Raw genomic sequence first — 27,956 nt, 5'->3', positions numbered from 1 at the left:
GGAAGGTAGGGGCCCAGAGAAAGGCTGCATGCAGACGAATAGTGAGTTCTTATCATGGAGGGGGAGACAGTTTTTTGGTAATCTGTAGACAGAGAGAAAAACATAACTTGGTAATCAGTAGCGAGAGAATGTATTCATGTGTAATAGATAGATGTAAAGATAGATAGAAGATCATGTAAAAATGGTAGATTCTGTAGTAAAAGAATGTATGCGTGCGTGCGTGCCTGCATGCCTGCGTGCCGTGCGTGCCTGCATGCCGTGCGTGAGGGGTGCGTGCCTGCCTGCATGTGTGTGTGTTCACTATTCAATGCAAATGTGTGTATGGGTGTGTATTGTTTACCATGTTATTAACTTGCAGCCGTCTCCTGCTGAATGATGTAGTGCCGATTTGTATCATCCACCTCGCTGCTACAGTGTACATCACTCCTGGAAACACAGACATAAAATCTATATTATAACTATATTTATTCAGTATACAGTAGGGCTTTCACTTAATGACTTTTACTAGTTGACTAGTTGCCTAGTTTACTAGTCGACTAGTTGTTTAACTACCTATTATGTAAAAAAAAAAAAACTAAAACAACTATTGTACGTAAAAACTGGTTTTTGGTGCCTATAATCTAGCATTCTAGCTGATCTTGAGGCCTACAAAAAACAAAAAAAAATCTTTTCTTTTTTTTCTTATCAACTATAGTCAACTAGTACCAACAAGGTCAACTAGTGGATTTACTAGTCGACTAGATGAATAGTCGACTAGTTGCTTAAAGTCCAAGTATACTGAGCACATCACTACAACTCTGATTCAGGAGTACTGTCGTTTGTCCAGTTGTTTTGTTGATACTGTTGTTCTTTAAAGAAAATGACAATAAAATATTTCAGTCAAAACAACAACAACAACTCAATAGTGGTTGAGTGTTCACTCAATGGGCACGCTAATTGAAAAAGTAATATACAGACTGTGGCTATACAATTAAAAACTTCACCTGTTATCGTTGATGTCTCTCGTTTCGCTCACGCTATTTCCTGTAGAAATGGAAAAGAGGTTTGATTGATCAGTTAAGTCTGTTTTGCAATGCACAAATACATTAACGCACACTCAATTTTGTGTGTATCTGCAATGCATGTGTCTGTGTGTACAAAAATAAATAAAAATTAGTTTACTCACTGGTCTCACCATTGTCTATGTTGAGTGGGTAGGACTCGAGTATGTCTGTGGGTCTGCTTGCTCTGTAGCCCAGGGCGGTGGACACTCTGTTTAACGCACGCGCACACGCACACACACACACACACACACACACACACACACACACACACACACACACACACACACACACACACACACACACGTTTGGACATACATACATGCAGTGTTGATTTCGTCGACTAAAACTATGACGAAAAATGTTCATCGACTAACATTTTTCACTGAGGAAAACTATATGGAAACTAAATGAAAACTAGATCGTCTATTTTCAACCAGTGGAAAATCGGCCATTACGACAGCATCAAGGCCCGACAAAATACATTTTAGTCGACTAAATCAACTAAATAGCATAAGATTTTAGTCGATTAGAAACTAGACCAACACTAAAACATTCCAGGTGACTAAAATGTGGTAAAACTAAATGGAAACTATTCAAAAGACTATGACAGAAGCCCTAAACACACCAAAGGGTCACCATGCAACTCCTTGGGTCCAAACGGTTGCAAGGAGTTAACGCTAAAACGGTCTCGACCCTTTGGTGTAGTTTGGGGCCATTGAATTCCATGCGTTGAATCACTAGGGTCAACGTGGGTCAACGTGCAACAAGACATATCACACCGCAGGGACAACGTTAAAACCGCCTTGACCCTTTGGTGTGGTTATGGCTTAAAACTAAACTCTAAACTCTAAATCCGCTGTCAGAATCAACAGTGCATACGTGTTGGTCTGGATAGAGTTGGGGTTGGAGCCGGTGCTGCTGGCTGAGCTCTGGCGTGACAGGGCGCTCTGGAACAGGGCGTTGCTGTAGGCGTTGGAGTGCTCACTGTTGGCACGGATGTACGTGTAGAAGGGGTTGGTGGGAGAGCACACAGGCAGCTGCTTCGGTCTCACTGGCTTAGCTGGAAGAAAACGAAAATTATTTTTGGCAGTAGTTCTCAAACCTTTTAATTTAAAGAACCCATAACCCCATAACTCAGAGAGAGCACAAATGGAACCAAATGGACCTGTAATCGTCAAATTAATTGGTTCTACTTGGTTCCATAAGATTTACAGACCTGTAAGGTAAAGGGTTCATTTAGAACCCCCTCAGGGAACCCTGAGGGTCTATAGACCCACTTTGATGGAGTTAATATATAAGCATGTTTATTAGCCTATTATTATTATTTATTATTTATTTTCATTAAATAAGTACCTATCTGTGCAGCATGGGGGCGCCTGATGCTCTTTGCCCGCATGGCGTCCTTGATGCGGTCGACCTCCTGTTGGTATCGGCGTCGGTCAATCATGGCGCCCTCCTTTGCGTCCCTCAGTGCCGTCTCCAGGGCCTTAACTCTCTCAGCAGTAGACCGAAGCCGTTTCTCCAGCTTTGGAAGCTCACAGCGCAGATCTGCATTGTCACGAACCAACTGAGGATGGCACAAATGATACGGACAGAGAGAGAGGAAGAAATACATAGAAAGACAGGAGAGAGAGGGGGAGAGAGAGAGAGAGGGAGAGGAAGGAGAATTTGTCTTGCATCCGAAATTATGCAAAAATAAGTTCTTTACTTTTTGCCTGGTACTGTACCTGAAAGTGGAAGTTACTGCCATTTGTGGACTTTGTGGTTGAGCCTGACAATTGCGCTGGTGCTCTTTACACCTATAATCTCATCTCATGTACAATGCAATACTCTTTTTCACCTTAATTTCAAATACTATTAGCTGCTGCTAATATGAATGCTCCTTATGTCTAGCCTTATGTACATACTGTACCAGCTGAATAATTATGCTGTGTATATAATGTAGACATCTAGTGCTTAATATTTTTTTCCATCTCCATGCCCCTCCCCTCTTTTTCGTTATCTCTTTCTGAAAAAAACAAAGACGATTTCAGCCACTTCTTTATAACCTGTAAACCTGTGGTGTGACAATAAAGGTGATTCTGAGTTGATTGTTCTCTTACCTGTTTGTGAACCTTTGTAAGTTGGTCCAAGTTATTTTCAAGAAAGGAAATCTTCTGCTTCTGGGTGCAAGACCCCCCACTATCATCAGGTTCCATTTCGGAACTCTGCAGGGGTTGGATGGAGGGAGAATGAATTACCACAAATTCCCACTAAGTGAAGTGAGGGACTATACAGTAGAATGCTTTCTTCTATCCACATTATCGATATTCTCAAGAACAACTGTTGTATTATTATCATCACATACTCTTTTAACCCGCGACGTGAGATCCTGTACAAACAGCTTGCGCAGGTTGTGGAGGGTCTGGAGCTCGCGGGCCTGGAAGACAGACAGACATAGAGCTGGTTAGAAAGACGATGAATGACAAAGAGTAACTGGAGAATTATAAGATTATAAGGAGTTAACTCTTTCTTTACATAATATGACAGATACATTGTTTATGTTTTGTATGCATAGATCATTTGTAGTCTGTTTTAATTGTTACTCACGACGGTCTCCTCCAGACCCTTGAGGTCCTGTTTAGTCTGCTCGTGGCGCTCATGCAGAAATCTGAGAGGAACAAGGAATCACATCATCCTTAATAACGTCCATCCCACATTGTATCTCTCAGCCAATGCTTTCAATCCACTTCACAACCTCACAAAATGTGAAAACATAAATCAACATTTCATCATAAAGAATGTTCCCCAAATTAATTTGGACCACAATGTGTCTACATAATTTCAATACAAAAAGAGATACAGATTTTATTTCCCATTTTCTGTTCAGTCACTAGTATCGCGCACACAAGACATCAATAACCTCCTTGAACGAAAGACAAAATGATACCCTGAGAAAAGTGTTTCAGCTGCAATTTAAACACGTTTCTGTGTAACAATGAGGTGTTGTTCTGTGTAACAATGAGGTGTTGTTTCCATTAAAAGAGAGAAAAGCAGGTTGTCCTTCAGACTTACGACAGTTCCTCCAGACGTTCACTCTTGGTGTTGTCTTGACTCTTCAGACGGTCAAAGTCGGAGCGAACCTGAGCCAACTCCAGCTCCAACTTAGAGTTACGACTGGAGACAGAGAAAACAGGACAACATGGTTAACCACCTGCCTTGACAAAGGCAGTAGTAGTAGTAGAGTGATTGTAACCTGCATTAAAAATCATGAAAGAAAAGGATGCAATTAAAAACTTTCTATCTTTCTATGTAATGTATGTGCATATAAATCATAATTCATCAAAGTAGGCATAAGTAAACATCTCTATAGACATTATAATTGATGTATATTTATTCATGCTACTGACTCAGTGAACATCTCTATATAAATAATAGACATTATAAATGATGTATATTTATTCATGCTACTGACTCAGTGAACATCTCTAAATAAATAATAGACATTATAATGATGTATATTTATTCATGCTATACTGACTCAGTGAGCTCATCAATGAGCCTCTGCTTCTCGTTGATCTCATCCCGCAGGCGGGCCAGCTGCTTGTGGTGGAGACCACGGTGAGACTCCCCCTGCTGGCGGGAGGCCTTCAGTGCAACAGAATGTGTAAATGTACGTTTGTGAGACAGAAATGCTATATTCATGTTGAAATTAAATAAAAGGCAGCACAAAAAGGTTTTACAAAACAGAGTTTCATGCATGCAGTGAAACCCCTTTTGGTCAAAAGACCTTCCGTCAGTGCTGAAGATCACGCCAGACTTGCAAACATTAAATATTTGTACAAAACAGAATTTCAAAATAGTACTTCATAGTATTGTAGAGACCACAAACCAAACTTGTAGAGCTAAAACACCTCCAAGTTTATGTTAAATGTGTATGAGGAGCTTCATATGCATATTGTTACCTTGATATTTCCATCTTCGGTCTCACCCTTCTCTCCCTCCTCCAGCAGTGAGTTATCTGGAGGTCACAGGAGAAGGTTTATTAAAGTACAGATCAATGTCTTCTCACTCCCAAGTCGTTATACTGATGCTTGTTTGGCGTACCAGAGTGTTGATGCAGACCAGAACGGTATACCACGTTTCATTTACATCCCAATTTGACCCGGACAGATCATTTAGGGCCCTAAGAGTCACAATAAGGGCTCTTCTTCACCCCTTCGGGCTTTACCCATAAATATATATTTTGTTTGTTTTTATAACTTGATACCACTGTTTTTTGTAGCCTAAATTAAATACTATTCTGTGCCTATTGGAATGCAACTCGAACGGTACTGAGTCGACAGAAGCAGACATCGCATTGCTCGTTGTGGGCACTTTCTTGTTGTGGACACCAAAAATAAGTTTGACTCTTATGTACCTGTACACAAGATGAAGCAATTATAAAGCACAACTTTGCTCAGGCGCTCCTTGTGAGGACTCAAGTCCTGCCTTGTTATCGGCTTTCTATGTTTCTATTTCTAAAGTGGTCCCCAGTGCACTGCCTTGTGACCCAAGGCAAGGGGGTCCTGTGCACTGCCTTGTGACCCAAGGCAAGGGGGTCCTGGCCCAACACACATTTAGGTAAGAATGTGTTCACAGATATGACTGTGATTTGATCATTACCACCCTCTGTAGGCTCTTAGTGAAAGGAAGATTCTTCGAAGATCTTTTATCTGTCTGTGTTTTGGCCTCATGCGTTCATGTGAGCGAGTGACTGAGTGTGTGTGTGTGTGTGTGTGTGTGTGTGTGTGTGTGTGTGTGTGTGTGTGTGTGTGTGTGTGTGTGTGCGCGTTAATTACCAGGGTCTTGCAGCTTGGCCAGCTCCTCGCTGAGGGAGTCATGGCTCTCCTCCAACAGCCTCTTCTTCTGCTCTACACTCTGCATGTACTCCGTCAGAGAGCGGATCTTAGCCTCATGCTGTAGTAGGCACACACACACACACACACACACACACACACACACACACACACACACACACACACACACACACACACACACACACACACACACAGTTAAATGTATCTATTTGTACTATCCATCCATCCATCTCTCACCTCAGAGCTGATGAACTAGGAACAGTTACAGTCGTCCATCTTTTTTCTTTCCTTTCTGTCTACCCATCCTATAAGACTCTCCAACGTTGAAGCTGCCACTACCTACTGCAGCACATTCATGGAGGTGGACAGACGTTCAGTGACGTCATGTGCTGCTCTTCTGCTCGCTCGAGCCATTGAGTTATAATTTTACTTCCGGCAGTCTTCCGGGTGCTTCAAAACACCACTGAGCAACTTCTATTGAAATAAATAGCAGGGTGTCCGCCCTCTATCCTTTATATAACTCTATGACCCATCCCTGCCTCTATCTCTCCTCCATCCCCTCCCTCCTTCACCTGGGAGATGAGGATCCCTGCCTCTATCTCTCCTCCATCCCCTCCCTCCTTCACCTGGGAGATGAGGATCCCTGCCTCTATCTCTCCTCCATCCCCCCCTCCCTCCTTCACCTGGGAGATGAGGATCCCTGCCTCTATCTCTCCTCCATCCCCTCCCTCCCTCACCTGGGAGATGAGGATCCCTGCCTCTATCTCTCCTCCATCCCCCCCTCCCTCCCTCACCTGGGAGATGAGGATCCCTGCCTCTATCTCTCCTCCATCCCCCCCTCCCTCCTTCACCTGGGAGATGAGGATCCCTGCCTCTATCTCTCCTCCATCCCTCCCTCCCTCACCTGGGAGATGAGGATCCCTGCCTCTATCTCTCCTCCATCCCCCCCTCCCTCCCTCACCTGGGAGATGAGGATCCCTGCCTCTATCTCTCCTCCATCCCCCCCTCCCTCCTTCACCTGGGAGATGAGGATCCCGGCCTCTATCACTCCTCCATCCCTCCCTCCCTCACCTGGGAGATGAGGATCCCTGCCTCTATCTCTCCTCCATCCCCCCCTCCCTCCCTCACCTGGGAGATGAGGATCCCTGCCTCTATCTCTCCTCCATTCCCCCCTCCCTCACTCACCTGGGAGATGAGGATCCCTGCCTCTATCTGTCCTCCATTCCCCCTCCCTCCCTCACCTGGGAGATGAGGATCCCTGCCTCTATCTCTCCTCCATTCCCCCCTCCCTCACTCACCTGGGAGATGAGGAGCTGGCAGGAGGACAGCTCCCTGCCTGTCTCCTCCATCTTGCGGTGACACTCCAGCTGCAGGTTCTCCAACTGACGGCAGCGCTTCACCATGCTCTTCACCTCCGACTTGATCTTGCTGATGTAGAGACGAGCCACAGTGAACTCCTCCTCGATCGCACCGCTGATCTCCACCGGCTTGGGCAGACGAGGAGAGGAAGAGGTAACGCTATTATTATTATCCCGTTGGGGGAGGGTAAAACACAATGTCGCTCTGGATTAAGAGCGTCTGCTAAATTGTAAATTGTAAATTGTACCGATAAAATAATAGTAGAGATGAAATGGACTGCTGATCTCCAACGGCTTTATTCATGTAGCACATGTTTACACTGGGGCTTCAAATAGAGCACCGAAGTCTGACGTCAATATCGGTAGCGGGCGATAAGTCTAAGTCTACGGGTTCATGTACTTTTTATTTGCATTGTGATCCCCATGGGGGGATTTTAGATTGCCTCATATAAGAACTGTGATTGAAAAATAAGCCAATCATCCCAGCCGAATGTGAGAAAAATGCTAATGTTACTGCTGCTGAATTAGTAAAATTTTCGCTAGACACAGACTATCAAATATGAGGGACTGACTGTCATAAACGATACAGAGACACCTCTCCGACAATATCGCGGAGTCAGTTTGTTTATTTTTGGACCACCACATGAGACGATTTTAAGATGACCCCATGTTATTCTCCATAGCGAGTGACGTCAGGACTTCGGCGCTCTATTAAAAACAGAATAAACCGATGGACAAATCACACTGCGGAGTCTGAGCTCACGGCACGCTCTCGTGCACTGCATAGAAAGGGCCCAGAGCAGTACATAATGTGTTCATATACAGGTACGTACCAGCTTGATCTCTCCGTTGCCCACGATGGTGCTGAACTCACTCAGGTCCCTCATCAGGCCATTGAGGACATCGGCGATGCGCTTCCTCTGCTGCCCGCTGACTTCCTGCATGTGGGATAGCTCCGCCTCTAGCTCCATCAAACTGGCCTGTATGTTACAGAGGAAGAGAGAAAATAATAAGAGTGATAAGAGAGATTTAGTGATGGATAAAGAAAATAATAGATTTTGACAATATCTATAGTTATTTACTTTCTTGTTGTCTCCCTCTCTGATCTCCATCAGGTGTAATTGCAATGAAAATGCACACCAATAAAGGTGCTGTATATATACAGTATTACACAACAGGTCGTTTCGAGGAAGCAATCTGATTGGTTGAAACAGCCTTCTAGCCGTGGTTCAAACAAGCACCAATCCACACCTAATCAAAACAAAGAATTCAGCTAGTCGGTTCTCCAAGAGCGCAGCAAACTTGGTGGCTAGGCTAGCTAGTTTCTTGGGACTAGAAACTTGTGGTCGTAGTGACTACATCTGTCATTAAAGAAATATGTTTTTTCAGCAACTTTCTTAGTTTTAAGGGTAACTAAGAATAATAATAATTGCAATATTACACTCGAGGGGGTGGTTTAACGTCATTAATGCACGCCTGCGATGCTGCAGGAACGAGCCCGCAGGGCGAGTTCCGAAAGCAAAACCACCCCCTCTCGTGTAATATTGCTAAAATATCCAGTCCGTCCGGTTCAAATAACTTTGTTAACATTGTCAACCAGGAGGTGTCCTACCCAGCACCAGGGTCTGGAGACCACATGCTACAACCACTGCAGATGACATGCTACAGTAGTTGTACTGTACTAACACATTAAGACCTGACACTAGATTCTACAAAATATCTTCTACAGTAGATCGTGACATATCAGTGGTGCTCACTTTTCATGTCAACGAGCCCCAGAAATATTGGCCGTGTCCCCGACCTGAAAATATGTTGTTCCAGGGACTTCCCAGAAGCAAATATTGAAATTAATATATATTCAAAGATTTGCTTTGCACACATTTTCATGATTTTTCAAAAAATAGCAGATCTACAAGCTCGTATCGTGGCTAAAGTGTAAAATAATGGTTAAAGTGGTTAAAAGCTAAGGTGACACCGATGCGTCCTCAGGTCTAATTGGGTTAATTAAATACCCATACAAAGGCTGCAATATCAAGGGCAAGAACACCATGAAAACATTTTCCTGTCTCACACAGACTTATGGGTCGTTTATTTTTTATTTTTTACAATCGGCACTCAATCGGGACAGACAAGTGGACCCACCATTTTCTGGGCGAGCTGGTCGGCCAGCAGCTGGTTCTGGACGCCTTTCTCCTCCACCTCCTGACTCTTCTGGTCGTAGTTGATGGCCAGCTCCTCCAGGGCCTGCAGCACCTCCTTCACCTCCGCCTTGGCACAGTCACTCTCCACCTGCAGCCGGCCCAGCTCCGCCTGCACCTTGTCCCCGTCGCCACGGGAGGAGGCCAACAGCTACACCGAACCAGGAGGAGTCACACATAGCGAGGAGGGAGGGAGGGAGGGAGGGAGGAGGGAGGAGGGAAGGAAGGAAGGAAGGAAGGGAGGAAGGAAGGAAGGAAGGAAGGAAGCGGGGGAGAAGCAGAGAAAAAGAGAGAAAGACAAGACAAGTTTAAATGTTAAAGTTAAAAATGTCTATACTTCGTTGACCAGTGTCCTCCACACACCACTTGGCCGTCTCCCTTTTTCTCCTCTACACCAAATATAGCCAATCTACAACCTCACAATGGGTTGCATTGCAACAGGTTCACCAGATTGGCTATTTTCGGTGAATGTTATTTGGCTATTTTTGCCAAATGTTTGCCTATTGTGGCATGCTCTATGAATAGGGAAGTGGTGAGGAGGACAAATAAAAGTCTTCATGATGCGTACGTGCGTGTATGCGCACATGGACACTCACATTTAGACCCATAGGCCTATGTCCTATATTTAGCATTGCCCTGGCAACAGCCATTATTACACTGCTGCCTAGAGTATGACAACACCATGATTTGATTTGATTGGATTAGATGTCTGACTAACAAAACAGAAGAACAGAACATGACTCATGACTCAATGCTGATGAAAAATTCACAGAGAAAATTAATTAAGATAATTGAAGAAATAGCTTTAACAGATGTGGAGGTGTGTGTGTGTGTGTGTGTGTGTGTGTGTGTGTGTGTGTGTGTGTGTGTGTGTGTGTATGTGTGTGTGTGTGTGTGTGTGTGCGTGCGTGTGTCCCACCTCATCCTGATCCATCATCTGTTCCTTCAGTTTCTCTACCAGTTGGCACTGCAGATTGATCTCATCATCCTGTGAGGAAAAAATGCAATGAAATCTCAGTGGAGGACCCACAATGATGCTCATTCATGTTCTAACCGTCTAACTAGGGTTTGGTTTAACTCATTTAGACCTTCTACAAATGTCTTCTAAATCCTGACAGTTTTCTGAAAAACCCATGTTTCTATGTCAGAAACAAACAAACAAAAAACATTATATGTAATTGGTGGTCGTCCCCCATCTGAAAATATGTTGTTCCATGGACCTCCCAGAAGCAAAGATTTTAATTAAAAATGTACGCTGTGAAAGAATATATATTCAAAGATTTGCGCCACATTTTCACGATATATTTTTTTAATCTACAAGCTCATAGCGCGGCACTTGGTGCGTGCGTGTGTGTGTGTGTGTGTGTGCGTGCGTGCGCCTAAAGACCTTGTCATCCAGCTGCTTGTAGAGCTTGCGTATCTCCTCCTCATACTTCTGCCGCTCCTCCTCCGAGATGCGCACCACAATGGAGGAGGTGTCGTTGTCCAAGATGGGGCGGTCCTCCGTAGACTCCAGACGGGTCACCACCTCACCCGGATTGGTGCGCTCTGTCTCCGGAACATTCTCTCCTGAATGAATAGGAGGGGGGGGGGGGGGGGGTGTAGGGTTAGAGCGGTGGATTTACACTAGTGGTTTTCAACCCTTTTCATATCAAGGCCCATTATTTATTTGGCATTTGAGCCACGGACCACCATTTGATGACGATTTAGCCGTCGTATTGGATAGGATTTTGTCCATACTGTATTGATGTGGTATCAATGGGAGAGATAACAGGCAAACTGATCAAAATAACAATTATTCTACATTATCTAATTGTGTAATTATGTAATGCAGATGTTTAACAATAATGTAACTCTTGAGAGTGTAAAATGAAGCCAAAGATCTATAAGGGAAGGGTCCATTTGGTTACCAACTCTCAATCATTTAGCTCGGGACCACCTGGAACATTCTACCGGTGGTCCCCGGACCACTGGTTGAAAACCACTGTTTTACGCCACCAGTATATTTTTTGCAATCATCAAGGACCAAATAATACCATAATATTCATATAATAATAGTAATATTCAACAATGCATTAATGATCTTAAATCCGGATTTACTTGTATGCCGTTGTCCCACACCAAAAATAGCCGTCGCGCAGTGAGCTATCTGCTATTTTTAGTGTGTGACACTGAATGCAACTAAGTATACCAAGCTGTTAACAGTCAATATTTCATTTCAAGATTTTTGACACTCTATATGCTTATTGACAAAAACATTATTACATTTGATGTACTTAATAATGAACAAATAACCAACTGCAATTATGCCACGTACCACTAGTGGTCCCTAGACCACTGGTTGAGAAACAGTGGGGAAGGAAGGATAGAGAAATGGAGAGAGGGAAGTGGAGCTTTAAGGACAATGAAATAGAGTTAGAGGGAAAGAGAGAGAGTGTGGGGAGAGAATATAGGGTAGAGTGAAAGCGATGGACGGGTGGTGGAAGGGAAAGGGAGTGAGATGGAGATGATATGGAGGGAGAGAGTAGAGGCTGTGTGTGTGTGTGTGTGTGTGTGTGTGTGTGTGTGTGTGTGTGTGTGTGTGTGTGTGTGTGTGTGTGTGTGTGTGTGTGTGTGAGAGAGAGAGAGAGAGAGAGAGAGAGAGAGAGAGAGAGAGAGAGAGAATGATGTGCATAACAGTGAGAGAGAGCACAAAGAGAGAGATGGAGAGGGGAAAACACTGCAGTGCTGCTGCAAGGTCATCATGCTTACTGATGCAGACACTAGAGAAGCAAAAAGTGTTTCTCTGTGGAATATGAAGTCATCTCTGCCTTTTGAGCCTCCCAGAACACAAACAAACACAAGTGTGTTTTCTCTGAACCTGTGTTGTGTTGTGTTGTGTTGTGTTGTTGTGTGGACTGGATTCTGGTGTTAGTGATCTCACTGCTGTTAGTGAACGTCAGCATCATACACAAAAAAATATGACTGAATTGCAAAGTGTAAACCTGCCTGTGCCTGTGAATTTACTGTTCTTGCTGTAGTTCTGATTTTGATAGTAAAGACATCATTCCTCTACAGTACGTGACGTTAGGGCAGTTTATACTGTAACTGTCAAACTAAACCCCATACATTCTCTCTTTATCATAAATACTGGGTTAATCTGTCAGCTGTATGTACAGTAGATAGCCGGCAATATTGTTGGTGCAATGAGTATGGAGATGTATTTGCATTCTGATCAATTTCTCTCACATTTTACTGATCACAAAGAGATCATATGGAATGCCAGAACAGGTCAGCTCCATATATGGAGATGGAGGCGTGACCATATATGGAGGCGTGATGTCCTGCAGTCGCAATAATTACTTTGACATTTGGGGCCCTATACTTAGCGCCAGGCGCTAAGGGCCTTGAATTAGTTATGGGTGTGTTTTGGGCGTTACATTGCCATCATGCACCGTTAAGAACCAGGTGGCACCTGATGTGAGGCGCAGCTCTATTTCAGTTTGCAAAAAAATAATATTAATAATTTATGGTAGCAGCATACAATGTGATATGGTGTCAGGAGACTGCGGGGGAAATAAAATCTCTCTGCTCACCCAAACATATGAAATGAGAGGTGTCCGAATACAGTCAGAGCATGGCCGTTACCGCGGTCACAATCACTGTAGCCTAATGTCTCATGGCCAACAGACATCTTTGATTTATTGACTTAATATTCACATGCTAATTCTCAGTATAATATTATATATTATTAAAGCATGGCAATGCCAGTGTATTAATTGTGCCTGCGCAGATAGACAGAGACAGATAAAGAATGGCACAATGACACTATGGATTCACAACATGTTCTCTTTCCCTTGTGCTCTCACTCTACCTCTATCCTCTTCTTTACACCTGTACCTGGCTGTGATGGGAAGAAATACTGTCCAAATTCTGCACAGTCGCCATTGTACATTCCCTGTTGCTGCTATATTTCTTATTTAACATTTTGTTGTTTGATGCTTGTACTTGATGCTTACCGTTCCTCCAGCGGTTCAGCTCCGTCTCCAACCTCTGGATGGTGTCCTTCAGGGTCTTGTTCTTCTCCTTCTCCTTCTCAAACTTCCTCTTCCACTGATCTGCAGTCAGCTCCAGGTTGACGGAGGCAGTGTTCCTGATGGTCTTAGCACTGTGTGCACAAGTGTGTGTGGGGAAAATTGTCAAAGGAGCACGCACACACAGACATCAAAAGGGGCTTCAGCCCCTGCCCTTTTACCCGTCTGTAAAACAACTGCCCTCTTCAGACCATGAATGCAGTATTTACTATTATGAAAGAAATGCAATTGCTCCTCCTCTCCTTTCCATGCCATACCCGAGTATTGCTTTTTTTTAACTCTCCTGATCTTGAACGCAGCATTTTGCGTTGAAAGAATTTGTTTAGAAATCCATGTCCTCGCCGCAGTAGCCAACGAGTCGCGCCCGGAAAAGAGGAGATCTACAAGCTCTCAATGCGTCACATTGAGAGCTTGTAGATCGCTATTTTCTTCCAAAAGTGCCCTCTTCCGAAATGTCAGCCCCTGCCTCTGTAACACTCTCTGTATGTCTCTGTACGTCCCTGCAAAGCCAATCAAATCATCGCTATGCATGCTCAACCAATCAAATCATCGCTATGGGCTGCTCAACCAATCAAATTATCGCTATGATTTTACACAAACACACAAAGCTGGGCATAGGAGGGGGCTAGCACCCCTCAAAAAATATTGTCTCTCCAACAACACAGAAATATATGCAAAGGTTAAACAATGTTTTATTTTTTTCTTTCTATTTACCGATTCACCGCATGCCTGTGGTGCTTACTTTACAATTTTAATAAATAATTTGCTTTGATTGATTCATTCAATGCTCCCCATCTATTTTAAGTACACACCTTTAAATGTTAGCTGACCTAGTGAAAATAGCTTGTGTCCTTGTCCTTGACATAAATAATACAGTATGCTGATAATGATGTTGATTAATTTACACTACAGTGGAACTTGGCAGAACAGTCACTTTCTTAGCAGACAAGGGCAACAACCTCGGCAACAACATGCCGACTGTGCTGGATCAGCATTTCTAGACCTTACAGGTCCATTTTTACACTAAATTAACCCTCAGGATTTTACAGTGCAGACAGGACCCTGAAATTAGTTTACTGTCCTGCTTTTGAGCTATCCCTGCAATACAAGTCCCAGGACAAGACTAACTATTATTGTCCCCTAAGATCCCATGATCGCTGTCGGTACAATCACAGTCTGCGCTGATCTGCTGCACTGGTGTTTTAAAGCCAGAAGACTCATTGATCTCTGATTGTTTGGATGCCGTTCTGCCGAGTGGGCTGTTTCCAGCCAAGAAGGGGCCAGTCATCCCGTTAGTCTGTTACGGTTGAGGTCACTGGGTGAGATCCTGCAGTCTAAGTACAAACACAGCACAATCCTAAGTGTTCCAGCCAGGTCCATTTTTACACTCTCAGAGTTGAATTCAGGATTTAGAAGTGTACTGTATAAGCCTAGAGGAGCTAGGTTTACAATAAACACAAAACGCACAGCTACATCGAATCCAATGCGTGTGCGTGCGTGCATGCGTGCGTGCGTCCACGCATGCGCTGTATAGTCCAATTAGTTTTGGATCATAGGCTAACAGGGTCTAGATTCCATATTGTATGTCTCCTCCTCCTTCTAGTGACGTAATGGTACACTGTACACTTTGTACAGTCACATACCGTTGTCCAAACATGAGAGTAGACTTGGTCTCTGCATCGTTGTAGCTGGAGGGAGAGCAGCAAATAAACATGGTGGTGCGACAGTTCCCTCCCAGAGAATCCTGCAGGATGCGGGTCATCTTGCTGTCACGGTACGGAACATGGGTTTTCTATAAGGGGTGAAAGAGGAGTCGGGGAGGGGAGGTTATTGAGGCAGAATAAGAGAAAGCATTACATAGGGAAGGTTGGAAGGAGAGCAGAGAGATAAGGAATAGAAAACTATTCGAAATCACAGCGAAATAAACCCTTGAGGTGTATTTGATTTTACCAGCATTTCTTACTGACACAGCAATTTTTCAACTCTTGCAGCATTTTAAACGGTCTAGTATTCAGGTAAATGCAATAGCAGGGGTTCGACAATTTCTAAAACTGTTTAAACAGAAATGCTGGTCTGCAAAAAAGCTGATTGAATGTGCTGCATCCCACCCAAGCGTACAGTTGGCAAAGACACACAGGGACTGTTGAGTGGGCAGAAATGAAAGATGGGCTAGCATCAACAGTCATTAGGAGAACTAGAAAAAACTGTGTACATTCCATTGTAGCAATGACAAATGTGTATAAATGCATAAGGGTAGGCGAGGTAGCTTGTAGAATGAAATACATGAGTGTTATTATAACTGTCTTTACTGTATTGTACTGTACTGTACTGTACTGTACTGCACTGCATTCCCAATTATAACTACAGCAGTAATGTGTCTCACCGTTCCCTCTGCCAGGGCAGAGATGACGTTGCCCAGAGCAGACAAAGACTTGTTGATGTTCTTAGCTTCATCCAGGACAGATCCTGCAGCACCAGTCTTACTGACCTGGAAAAGGGAGAGAGAATGAGAGACAACAAAACAAAATAAAACAAAACAAAAAACAGGAAAGCATCCGTGTCATTTTAGAGTTTAGACATTTCTAAAGCATCCGTGTGATTTCATATTTTTGCGTTTGCTATTCAGAAATAGTGCTTTTTAAGTGTGAGAACTACTGATTTAGTGTAGGGTTAAAACACTCTCAAAATGTCTTCAAAGTATACAGTATTAATTTGTTAACATTGTAGTAAGTTACAGTTGTGCAATTGTGAATACATGGAATGATACTAGTGTGACAATTCAGAAGCATGCCCACTTTAATGCAATGCAAGCCATTGTGTAATGTTTCACGTTGTTTTTAGGTCACCACATTTTGCTAATAATGAATTACATCTACGGAATAAAAATGTTGAAAAGCCCCGACAGCCTTTAAAGGTGTGTTTTATTATATAACTGAATCTTGTATGAAGAGTGTAGCTAGTGTTTGGTTTACAGCAGGTTATCAGAATACAATGGTCCTTTAATGGTTCGCAAACTATTTTGTGTCAAGGACCCCCAAATTGACACTAATTAGGCTCACAGACCCCCATTTGAAGAGATAATGCCAGGGACCCCCATAAGAGAATATTTTTATGACTCTATAGCAGTGATTCTAAACCCGTTTAGTTTCAAGGACCCCCAGTTTGACATGCCATACAGACTCATAAGGGTCCATTTGGTTCCAAACTATCATTTATCTGGGGACCCCCTGGAACTCTCTCCCACTTTGGGAACCACTGCTCTAAGGGCCGATTCATATTCCTATTTTAGAGCAGAATAAAAGTCGGTTCGGCTCTGTAGAGCCTACAATGTGACGTCATTTGAGGTTCGGGGGGGGGGGGGGGGGGCGGGTACCAATTTCTGACGAGTCGAAATCATTTCGGCACTACAGCACCGAAACAGCGGTAAAATAGGAGTATGAATCGGCCCTAAGTGTACCACATTGCCGTACCTTCTCGCTGCCAGCCAGATCCACCAGGTAGAGTTTTCCGCACAGTTTCTGCTCTGTCTCCACGTGCTCCTGCTTGATGTTGATCAGGAAGATGCTGTGACTGCGAGAGCTGTGCTCATTCATGTCTGCACAAAGAAGACAGAGGAGGTTCAACCATCAGGCCATGAAAGACATGCATCAAGATTTTATTGTTTAGTTTGGATCAGCGCCAGTTTATGTTTCCGATCTTCTTACACCATACAGTACGTTCCATCTAGATCACTGAGGTGACGGTCAGCTAATCAAATGTTCCTTGTCATCCCAAATAAGGCAAGGTGTGAGAGAAGAGGGCACAGAGCCTTTTTCAGTCATTGCTCCTAAACTGTGGAACCAGCTACCTAGCCGTGTCAGGCTGGCTCCAACACTACCTGTTTTTAAAACACATATTAAAACTCATTTTTATTCCTTGGCTTTTAAACCGTGAATCCGTGATGAATGTTGTATTCCTGGCTGTTTAATTGATTGATGTTTGCCTTGATGCCTGACATCTAGCACCTGGCCTAAATATAGGCATTGAGATGTGCACACAATCTTCTCTGTGAACTATTTTTATTATCCCACATACTTATTATCGACCTGTTCAGCGGAGAGCGGAACTGAGACAGATAGCATGTTCCTATAAGCCTCACTGTCAGATGATCGAAAATACCATCCATAATAGGACTGCAGAAAAACCTGACACATGGAATATACCGGTATCTATAATAATAGCAACAGAAACCTCATCGCTAGAAGCAGAAAGATTTGTCAAATAACAAACTCCACTTAGATAAAAGTGATGCTCTTCACACAAGGAATTCAACCGCTTGGATGATCTCTATAATGTACAGTTTGTTTACAATACAAGAAATACATGTATACTGTACAGTTACTGTCAGACAGTCAATAATTATTTGTCTTTAACACCAACATAAAATACAGATCATGAGTTTCATTATAGAAAACTGACAAGTTTTAATGTGCTGTACATATTTTGCCTTTTTTTGCTTTTTACTTTAACAAACATACAATATCAAAATGGAAAACTATAAGGAATCTAAACAGCAGAGAGATAGTATAAGAAATAATTTCACCATAGACTTAGTACATCATAGAGAATAACAGAATTGAACGAACGGCAGTATCAAACTCCCTCACCCAAGTTGACCTCAGCAGACCAGACAGGCAATTTAAGTTTCTCTGCAGATCATATCAGAGGTAACCAAAACGCCTGGAGTTCCGAGGATATATCTGAGGAATGGCTGCAGAGCTAAGAACATTTTAGTATGCTCTCCCGCAGCAGGCAGCAAGCATCCTCTACAACTATGCAGTTCACTTCTGTTTTTATATCATTGTGCAAATAAACAAAAGAACGAAACTAATGCTGAAATCACCATTTTGCTGCACCACCTGCTTGCTTCAATGTGGGGGATTAAATATCACAATGTTTTCCCTTTTTCTTTTCCTGTACTGATGTTATTTGTTCATGTATTATTTGTTACCTGTACAGGGAAGGAAGACGTGTCATTGCATAGTCTTCATTCTATTTCTGCTCTGCTGAGCAATTTAATCTGCTGTGCAAGTCTTTGCATTTTTATATATTGTACAAAGGGTTATTTTGTTCAAAGAACATTGTTCTACATGGTGAAAGATTTCTAGTGTAAGACATGTGGTCCGATATCTGTGGAACAGGGTCATGACCGTCAATGTGCCTTGTGGGTTTGATTCCTGCACAGAGCTGCACAGACCTAAATTAAATTTAAATAGCACTTTATCTCGACACCCACCTGGGTGATGCACAGCAGCCATTTTGGGCCAGAACGCTAGTCACCACACATCATCTTTATATGGAGGGGGGAGGGAGGGAGTCACTCACTGAGCCAATTTCTCTGGGGGATAATTAGGTGGCCAGATGGGGAGGGATTCTTTTTCCAGACACTAAGGAACCCCGTACTCTTTGTAATAAGTGCCATGGGACCCCCATCCCACAGTGAGTAAGGATAGAGGTTTCACATCTCATCTGAAGGACGACATTTTATAGAGCAGTGGTTCTCAAATGTTTAAATGTCAAGGACCCCCATAACTGATTGATTGATTGATTGATTGATTGATTTTTGTATTAACAGTTTGTAGAATGGGTATACAGTTCAATGAAGTTACAGGTCAATACAAAATCTGCTAAAAGCATAAAACCACTAAGACAGAAAAAGCACTAAAGACTTGTTTACATCAGGGTCCTCCATTTTAAATTCATCGACTTGTAAAAGGGGATATTTCCTTGAGAGTCCCTGGATCCCACTTTGAGAACCACTGTCTATGCACTATAAGGCAATGACTAATGCAATTGCTTTTGCCATAGAGCTCATTAAATCCTATCGGACATGAAATAAACTTTGTGCATATACAGTGTGCATAGCTCAGTTCCTTGAAATAGCTTATAGCACTATGATGTTCTGTTCTCAGGTTTTTGCAAATCTGCAATGACTGCCAGGTCAATTGAACGAAGTTATCATTTCCTTCATAAGAAGCCATGTACATGGTATATTCTACCATACAAATTACATAATATGAAGCCAACTGTCTCTTCACGCATCATTTACAGCCCCAGAATGCTACCATTGGTAACAGAGAGAGATGTTATGTAATTAGATGAAGGAAATGGTGGTATGGGTTGTTACAATGGGAGAGCGGAATTATAATCTTTTACTAGTAATATTATGATTTGAAAATGTGGCTTTTTAGATTGTCGTTTCTCGAGTTCTCATGAACTCCTTTGCTGTTTCAATTGTAAATACAGTTTCAGTTACAGTATGTTGTTCCAGACTGGAGAGACACTTACTGGTCACGGCAACATGGCGGTTGGCTTTGCCTTCATCGATCACATCCATAACCTCATCAGGGCTTGACACAAAACGCTCAGTGCATCCCTGCAGAGGAGAGGAGAGGAGAGGAGAGGAGAGGAGAGGAGAGGAGAGGAGAGGAGAGGAGAGGAGAGGAGAGGAGAGGAGAGGAGAGGAGAGGAGAGGAGAGGAGAGGAGAGGAGAGGAGAGGAGAGGAGAGGAGAGGAGAGGAGGAGTATATAAAATACATTTTATATTTACTAATTAGCTTGTTCATTGTGTAAAGTTTTATAATGTCGTATATTCGGACATAACAATCTGTCATCAGTCGTACTCTAATTGTGTATTGCGTACAACTGTAATTGTAAGCACAGCTTTAACACACCTTGACATAAGGGACCCTATTCTTATCCTCATGGACAGAGAGGTTGGTCTTCGTTACTAGAAGATGCAGAGAAAAAATGTGAGTTTTACACAACATGCCTTATTGAAATGAGTGGTTAAACTGGCATACAGTAATTTAATTTACTGCCTTATGCTGCGTTCACAGGCAAGCCATAGACGGCAAACCTGGCTTCATTTTAGTGGACTGGAGCAGGACGGTAAACGGAACAGGACGGCACGGCAGCCCGGCAGCCAGAACCGGCGACGGTAACGGCAGACGGCCTCAATGTTGAAATATTTAATCTTTTTACCGCTCCGTGACGTCTCCAGCATGCAGGTTTTGCCGTTTGCCGTCTACCACTTGCCTGATTCCATGTGAATGCAGCATTAGCGTGCTCTGTTGTTGACAAGATATTTGAGAGTCAGTGTTGTATACTAACCATCCAAGAGGTCACGGATTTTATCCATGTAGATTTCAAAGTATGAAACCTGTTAGATATAGGATAATTACACAAGTATTAGTCTGGTTTAAATAATAACAAGAACAACAACACCTACATCATTTCAAGCTTTGTGTAAGAATAAAACAGGAGACCTTGATGTGGAACTCTAGGTTCTCGTCCATGGCAAAGATGTGGTTGAAGATGTCCTCTGCAATGCGAGGGATGATCCCCATCCCGTGACGGTCATGCAGCTTACCCTGGAACAGTCACACATGGCAATTTACCAGGAAGGAAGATCATTGTATCAATAGATTACAGTATATACTGAAGACAAGGCGGTGATCCGAACACTCAAAAAGTTAAAAATGAGGAGAGGGTGGATAAAAATAGGTGTACTTTATTTATAAAAGTTAAAAGAAGCCTTGGCTTCTTTTAACTTTTATAAATAAAGTACATCTATTTTTTTCAGTCCCACTGATCTTTGAAGCACCAGCCTACTTTTCACTATTACTTTTTGAATGGTTGATTTTCTTTATGTCGCTAGGTTACAGTATATGTATTCATTATTTCATGATAAAAAATGTCGAAAGAAATAGTGTCTATGTGCACTGTCCTTTAAATTGGCCGTACTAAATCTGGGCTCTTGTTGCCAGCTTTAGTGCAAAAAAAATAATAATAATAGAGACTATAATAACAGTGATGTAAATAGGTTTTCAATGTAATGAGTCCCGGGATGCAGGGATGGTCTTTTAGATGAGTCCCAGGGACATTAATGAGTCCCACTTCTTTGCCATTTTTACAAATTGCAGCATTTAACTCTCATTTCATTTTTTATGGTTATAATGTGGTTATATTCATGTAGAAAACAGAAGAAATTATTATTATAAGTAAAGCTATAGCAAAATACTGCGTGTATTATTATTGTAACCCATTTTTCATTTTATATCTATAAGCTGACATTTGACATTTCCACTATTTTCTGAAAAAGTATAATATTAATGGTGCATAATGGTGGTACTTGGAGAGATTGTGTGGACAAACACCTTTCTGTATGAGGTATTTTTGGAAAATCGTGAAAATGTGTGCACATCTTTGAATACCGTATATATTCTTTCACAGTGAACGTTTTCAACTCAAATCTTTGCTTCTGAGGGGTCCCCGAAACAACATATTTTCAAACGGGGGTCTGTGGCCAAATACAGATAATTCTGGAGGTCCTTGACATGTTTGAGCACCAGTGCACCACTGAAACATATCTGACAAACTGTCAGATATGGATAGAATCTGTCAGATATAGTATAGAATCTGGTCCCAGCCTCCAGGTCAGTACTAGTGGTGAGTGAACTCCGTACCTCCATGGTGTGGGTCTTCCCGGAGGCGGTCTGTCCATATGCAAAGATGGTGCCATTGTATCCACCCAGCACGTCTGTGAGAAATACAACACAGGAAATTAGGAATCTATATACTGTACCAATATACACATAAATGTTCCCAATGCGATCTACAATGTAATGAAATCTGATGTAAACTATATGTACAAGAGGAAAAAGTGAAAGTGATGACATCATGCAACAAATAATCTTACTATCCTAAACCTCTATTTCTTTCCCATTGACCTGCTGTATATTTTCCCAGAAACGCACGCACGCACGCACACACACACACATACATTAATACATTTAAGCATTGTATATATTTCGCTGCAGCTAATCATACTTACCCCTGACAATCTGCTTGGCACATGTGTTATACACCTGTTCTTGAGTGGTGTTGGTCGGGAACACACGGTCAAATACATAGTTTTTCCCCTGTTAAATTAACAACAGCAAACAAACAAAAAAACAATAAATTAATGATGTACCCTGGTTCTCTCTCTCCCTCCCTCTATATATATATTGTACGTACGCACGCATGCACACGCACACGCACACGCACACGCACACACACACACACACACACACACACACACACACACACACACACACACACACACACACCAGGCAACATATTGTTCTCTTGATCGCTACTCACTCTGCTTGTATTTGAATGCCCTTTCACAGTGAATTTGTCATCAATCTAAGGCTAAGTTATGGGAAGTGATGTCACCCCTGCGAGGCTATCAGTGACTGTGGCGTGGTATCTGATGCTTTGGCAGGGAACCGCTCTGAAAGATGGGACTGGTATCTGATGCTTTGGCAGGGAACCGCTCTGAAAGATGGGACTGGTATCTGATGCTTTGGCAGGGAACTGCTCTGAAAGATGGGACTGAGTCATCCTTTATATGCACGTGCCAAGAGGCCAAGCTTGTGGATGCTTACTGGTCAAAAGGAATGATGATGATGATGATGATGATGATGAAAAGGAAAAAGATGTATGCTGTTTGTCATCTTAGGTATCTTAGCATATTGTGCTATTTTAATATCGGCCCTTATCTGTATCGATTCTTTGTGTGGCTGGCCAAGTATAGAATAAAAATAAGATAAAACAGAAAATAATGGAAGGCTGTATACCTGTATGTGCATCATTTTCATTGCCAACCCTCCCCCAGGGTCCTTAAAGAAACTGCCTAAGCACCTAGCAGTGGAACAGAAGATGATATCAGCACTGAGCTGCAGAGAAAGCTAGCTCTGCAGTGCACCTGCAAGTCTAGCGATGTCAGAGCTATATTTCACCTCTTGAGTTTGGCACAGCATGCGGGGACCTAAGATGTAAAGTAGAGTTATAGGCTATACTGTCGATGGTTGGGGGATGGCCATATTCCCTCACTAGAATCCTGATAAAACACATGGGACCAGAACAGGAGACCAGTGTTGATTTTGGCAGCAAATTTAGATTTTAGTTTTAGTCTCTTGACTAGTTCATTTAGTTTTAGTCACCTGGAATGTCTTAGTGTTAGTCTGTGTTTAGTGTTTAGTCGACTACATCTACAGTTGATTTAGTCGACAAAAATGTATTTTAGCGGGCCGTCCTAATGACTGATTTTACACTTGCTGAAAATAGCCGATGTGAGCTTGTAGATCTGCTATTTTCAACATGCAACCAAGTGTAAAATGACTTGTGTTTTTACTTATACTGGATCTGTTGTCCGGCTAGTCGCTAGACGAAATTGTCAATATATTTAGTCTTAGTTAAAAAAAAAAAAAAAAAGAAAAAGCCCCCTTGCATGAATCCCCACTGCAATTATGGGCATTAAACATTTGCTTATACAATTAGATTTCTACGATACACCAATAGATCATTTACTTTTTTTTACTTGACACCCTAGCTGACATTGTCAACCGATTTTGGTCTGAATGGTATAGGCTATAATGTGTCCAATGTTAAAGAACGTGTGGCATTGCATAAAACATAGACTTTTTGTAATCTATTAACAATTGTTTAGACAGGTGGCTGGGGATTCAAACATGAAAAGAGAAGAGAGTGTATAGTAATAGTACAGGCTACTGTAATCACAAATGTCACCATGCTATTCAGCTATTAGATATAAAAAGATCATAGTATGAACCTGAATAGGTAGGTAGGCAAAGAAACAGAGCGAGAGACAGACAGACAGCACAGACAGCACAGACAGCACAGACAGACAGACAGACAGACAGACAGCACAGTAAAGAGACTAAATGAGACAGACAAGAGGCGAAAATGGGGCAGAGTGAAAGGGGTGGGGTTGAGCAGAACAACAGCAGGGATGTAAATGCAAATGAAAGGAGGGAGCCGGGAGGGAGAGTGAGAGAGACAGACAGCAAGACATGCAGACAGAGTCAGTCAGTCAGAACATGTGTCCAGGAACAAAGAGACAGACAGACAGACAGACAGACAGACAGACAGACAGACAGACAGACAGACAGACAGACAGGAGCTGAGGGAAGATAAAGCCAGTGTGTAGAACATGTTGTTGGGAAATTATTGATCATGGCTCTGCAGGTAATTAGAGAGAGCACATTCAGGCATATCCACTGTTAAGATTTATGAGTAAGAGAGAGAAAGAGAGAATGAGAGACAGAGAGAGAGAGAGAGAGAGAGAGAGAGAGAGAGAGAGAGAGAGAGAGAGAGAGAGAGAAAGAGGGGGGCAAAAGTTACTTTGCAAATCAGGAGATTCACAATGTAATATTTTCTAATGGCAGTCCCTGTGGTCCTCATCTGATTGACTGTTGTTTTTTGTTTTTTTTGTTTTAGGCTGCACCCAAATATCCATGAAGAAATTGTACATTTATACTAGACAATATATATTCTGAAAGCCTCACCACATCCAAGCAATAGGAGTATCCTATTGTAGCCTACGTGCATGCTCAAGAGAACAATTGTTTTTTACATCCTCAGAAGAAAGGTTAATAAGACCTGGATGCTTCTACAATCAGAGGACACACCATGCATGATAACTCTAGTAGCACAATCTCCATCTACTGCTATCTTATGATTATTCTGCAACAAATCCATAATGAATGAATGAATGAATGAATGAATGCATGAATGAATTAATGAATGATGAATCTGATACTTTTATACAAACGTTCTCAATACACAAAACTCATTATCACGTGATGTGGTGCTGGGCTAGTATTAGGCAGCCTACAGTATATTTACAGGCCTTATATCTATATTACATTGCTGTTGTTTGTCATTTAATTTGACAATAATGGTCCATTTGTACACTCTCAAGAGTTAAATGAACACTCTGGATTTTTCAGTGATAGCTATAGATGTTGTTCACTTCACTTTATGTGTACTGTCAACTTGCTATAATATAAATGTTCCCAAAACTTTCATCAAATCTAAGTTTTTCAAATTGATTGGGAAATGTGCATCCCCACGGCACTGCATGCAACATCATCTAGGCCTTGGCCCTGGAGTCTTCTGGATGGAAATGGATTATATTATATATACAGCTCAGGTTTCTCTTTCCCTTCTGTGCCTAATCTCTAGTAGCCGTTTTCTTACTAATTAGATCTCCCATTAATTTTCTTGATGTTTCTTAGACTAGAGAGCAAGGCACAAGTTCAGCCTCTGACTGCAGTGTAACACAAGGCATAGAATAGAATAGAAAGCTGGGGCTCAGGTTACTTAATTGGGGTACCAGAGCAGCAGGTAAATCATAAATATATATTTTTTTTAAATGACGGAGGTCTCATTGCATCAGATCGATTTTGTGCTATAAACAAAGGTTAGGCTTTGTATAGAGGGCTAGGGATGTGGGTGTAGGCCTACCTACTACCTACAGCAGGCTAAATCTAAATGATAACCTAAGAACAGTCTAAATGAACAATGTAAACAGTAGGCCTAATGCATGTATATCTAGGCAGGCAGGCAGGATAGGTTATAGTCTCTTTGGGCTAGAGGCCAGAGCCAGTCAGCTGATGGCTGATGCATCAAGGGCCCTAATGTGCGTATTTCAACATTAAAGGCGTTTTGCTTTTCCGTGGCAGACGGCAGCCTACGTTTCTTTATGGTTAATCAAAATAGTAGCCTATAGATTATTTCATTGATTGTAATTTTTATTGAGAGGGGGGGGAAAGCATAACAAAAACAAAGGCAACAGGAAATGTTAATTTATTAATGAGGTCCGGCCTGTATATGAAAACCAAAGCATCTCCTTATAGGCTTACCCCAACGTGGACACTGTCATCAGCAAGGAATTTGGGGATAAACTGGTCTCCACGCAGAATCTCCGACTGGTTCAGGGGACGAAAGCGACACAGCACTTTTATGTTGCACTCCGTGGTGGCATCGGCCATTGCGCAATTTCAGTTGGGTCGGATGTTGTCTTGCGGGGGTAAAATTGCCGAGAGGATCAGTCGGACACTCCGCAGGCCTAGTCGACCGTCAAATCAATGAAGTGCCGAGGAGGAGGATGCAAGGATGCTATAGCCTATACGTCCTTTCAGAATGACTTTGGTATATCGGTAACCGATGACAAGGTTAAAAAATGCCACCGCGTATAGGTCAAAAGCTTCAAGCGAAAAGACGTTTGGCGCAGCTGAACGATCTCTTGTCGCAGAGGCGCTGAAAATGTGTCAAAATTTGAGATAGAAATCGCAGAAAGATGGGCTACATAATTGAAATAACGGATTCCATTGTCGTTCGGGTCTCCTGTAAGTCTGTCCTAGCTTAAACCACGTCTTTGTATTATGCTGTCTCCCTTCTTTTGTGAGATGCGCGGTTGTGGTGGTGTGTGGTTGGTTGAAGGTGAGGAGATGCTGCTGTAGCTTCTGACTGTACCGGTCTGATGTACTAATGGCTTGTTTGGTCGCCAGCTGCGCCCTCTTGCTGTGACTGGGGGAAGGGCGTGGTCTGCATCGAAAACTGTTAAAGTGGTACCCACAATCTCAGCATCCAACAACACAAGCCTAATAAAGCCAAACCCTCCACTCAGCCATGTTATCATTTTTTGAGTGGCTTTTTTATTATTATTAATATTCTTCAGATAGGAGTGTAGAGAGACAGGAAACCAGGGGGGGAGAGAGAGAGATGTGATAACAAGTAGGCTCCAAGGACAATGGTTTGTGTGCACTAACTGGTTGCTAGAAGGCACCTCCCTCCACTCAACCAAGGCACTGCATCATCTGCATGACGAATGTTGGACCCACGGGACTCCAAAATCCATGTTGAATAACTGAATTACTGGTCTGTGAAGGTAAAATGAAATAAAAATACAAAGTAAATATTTTGCGCATAGTACCTGTATAGTCCAAAACATAACCAATGGGACTACAGTGAATTATTTCACCCCCTCTATTTCGACTTGAAACAAATGGTTGGCCCACATAGTCATTCAGGGGGCCAACCCCCTAAATAATTGATTTTAAGATAAATCTATAGGCGCCCTCAACCTAAAGGCCACTTACTGAGTCGGATGATGCAACGATGATGAAGCACAATTCTTAGTTTGCCATCACCTACTTACTGTCAATTCAGAGCTTCTTATAAATACCCTTACCTCATCATATCCAAATACAAGCAGCTGCTATTAAGATATAAAACAAACTAACAAAGTACATGAAAGTACGAAACTTAATTAAATGCCTTATATGAAATCATGCAGAGCTTTTAAGAAAACAAATTCCAGTCCACATTATAAGATAGGACACATCGTCAGTGTGTCCCTTGTATCTCTTCAAACAATGGAAATAAAGTAAACACAACACGTTTCATTTTTCTGTAAATAGTTTAATATTAAATAAAAAAAGAGACTCCCATATAAAAAGAAAGCTACAGTCCACAATTTAATCTTCGTCTTTTTAAACATAAGTATTGAAAGCAAGGGGGGCAGAATGAGAAAAATACTCAATTACAATTC

The 27,956-nt window shown here is 42.3% G+C and overlaps 1 protein-coding gene across 1 annotated transcript; it reads right to left on the bottom strand.

The window, feature by feature from the left end:
• Positions 1–47: 47 nt before the first annotated feature.
• Positions 48–26,394, bottom strand: kif5aa (kinesin family member 5A, a; the record flags this gene model as incomplete). The annotated part of the gene is made up of 29 exons (XM_080763162.1): positions 48–82; positions 341–426; positions 984–1,023; positions 1,175–1,251; positions 1,923–2,103; positions 2,397–2,610; positions 3,146–3,250; positions 3,391–3,462; positions 3,633–3,693; positions 4,098–4,199; positions 4,564–4,670; positions 4,988–5,043; positions 5,864–5,981; positions 7,180–7,368; positions 8,073–8,219; positions 9,382–9,588; positions 10,357–10,425; positions 10,825–11,006; positions 13,436–13,584; positions 15,154–15,302; positions 15,894–15,998; positions 16,981–17,105; positions 19,838–19,925; positions 20,224–20,279; positions 20,663–20,711; positions 20,818–20,922; positions 22,018–22,091; positions 22,386–22,473; positions 26,266–26,394. The coding sequence occupies 28 exons, from the start codon at positions 26,392–26,394 to the stop codon at positions 348–350; spliced, it is 3,123 nt and encodes a 1,040-aa protein (XP_080619288.1). The 3' UTR covers positions 48–82; positions 341–347.
• Positions 26,395–27,956: the final 1,562 nt, after the last annotated feature.

This window comes from Protomyctophum bolini (assembly GCF_963924005.1).
Source record: "Protomyctophum bolini genome assembly, chromosome: 5".
Taxonomy (NCBI): Eukaryota; Metazoa; Chordata; class Actinopteri; order Myctophiformes; family Myctophidae; genus Protomyctophum; species Protomyctophum bolini.
The sequence above is the reverse complement of the archived record's forward strand: the minus strand, read 5'-3'. Positions and strand labels throughout refer to the sequence as shown.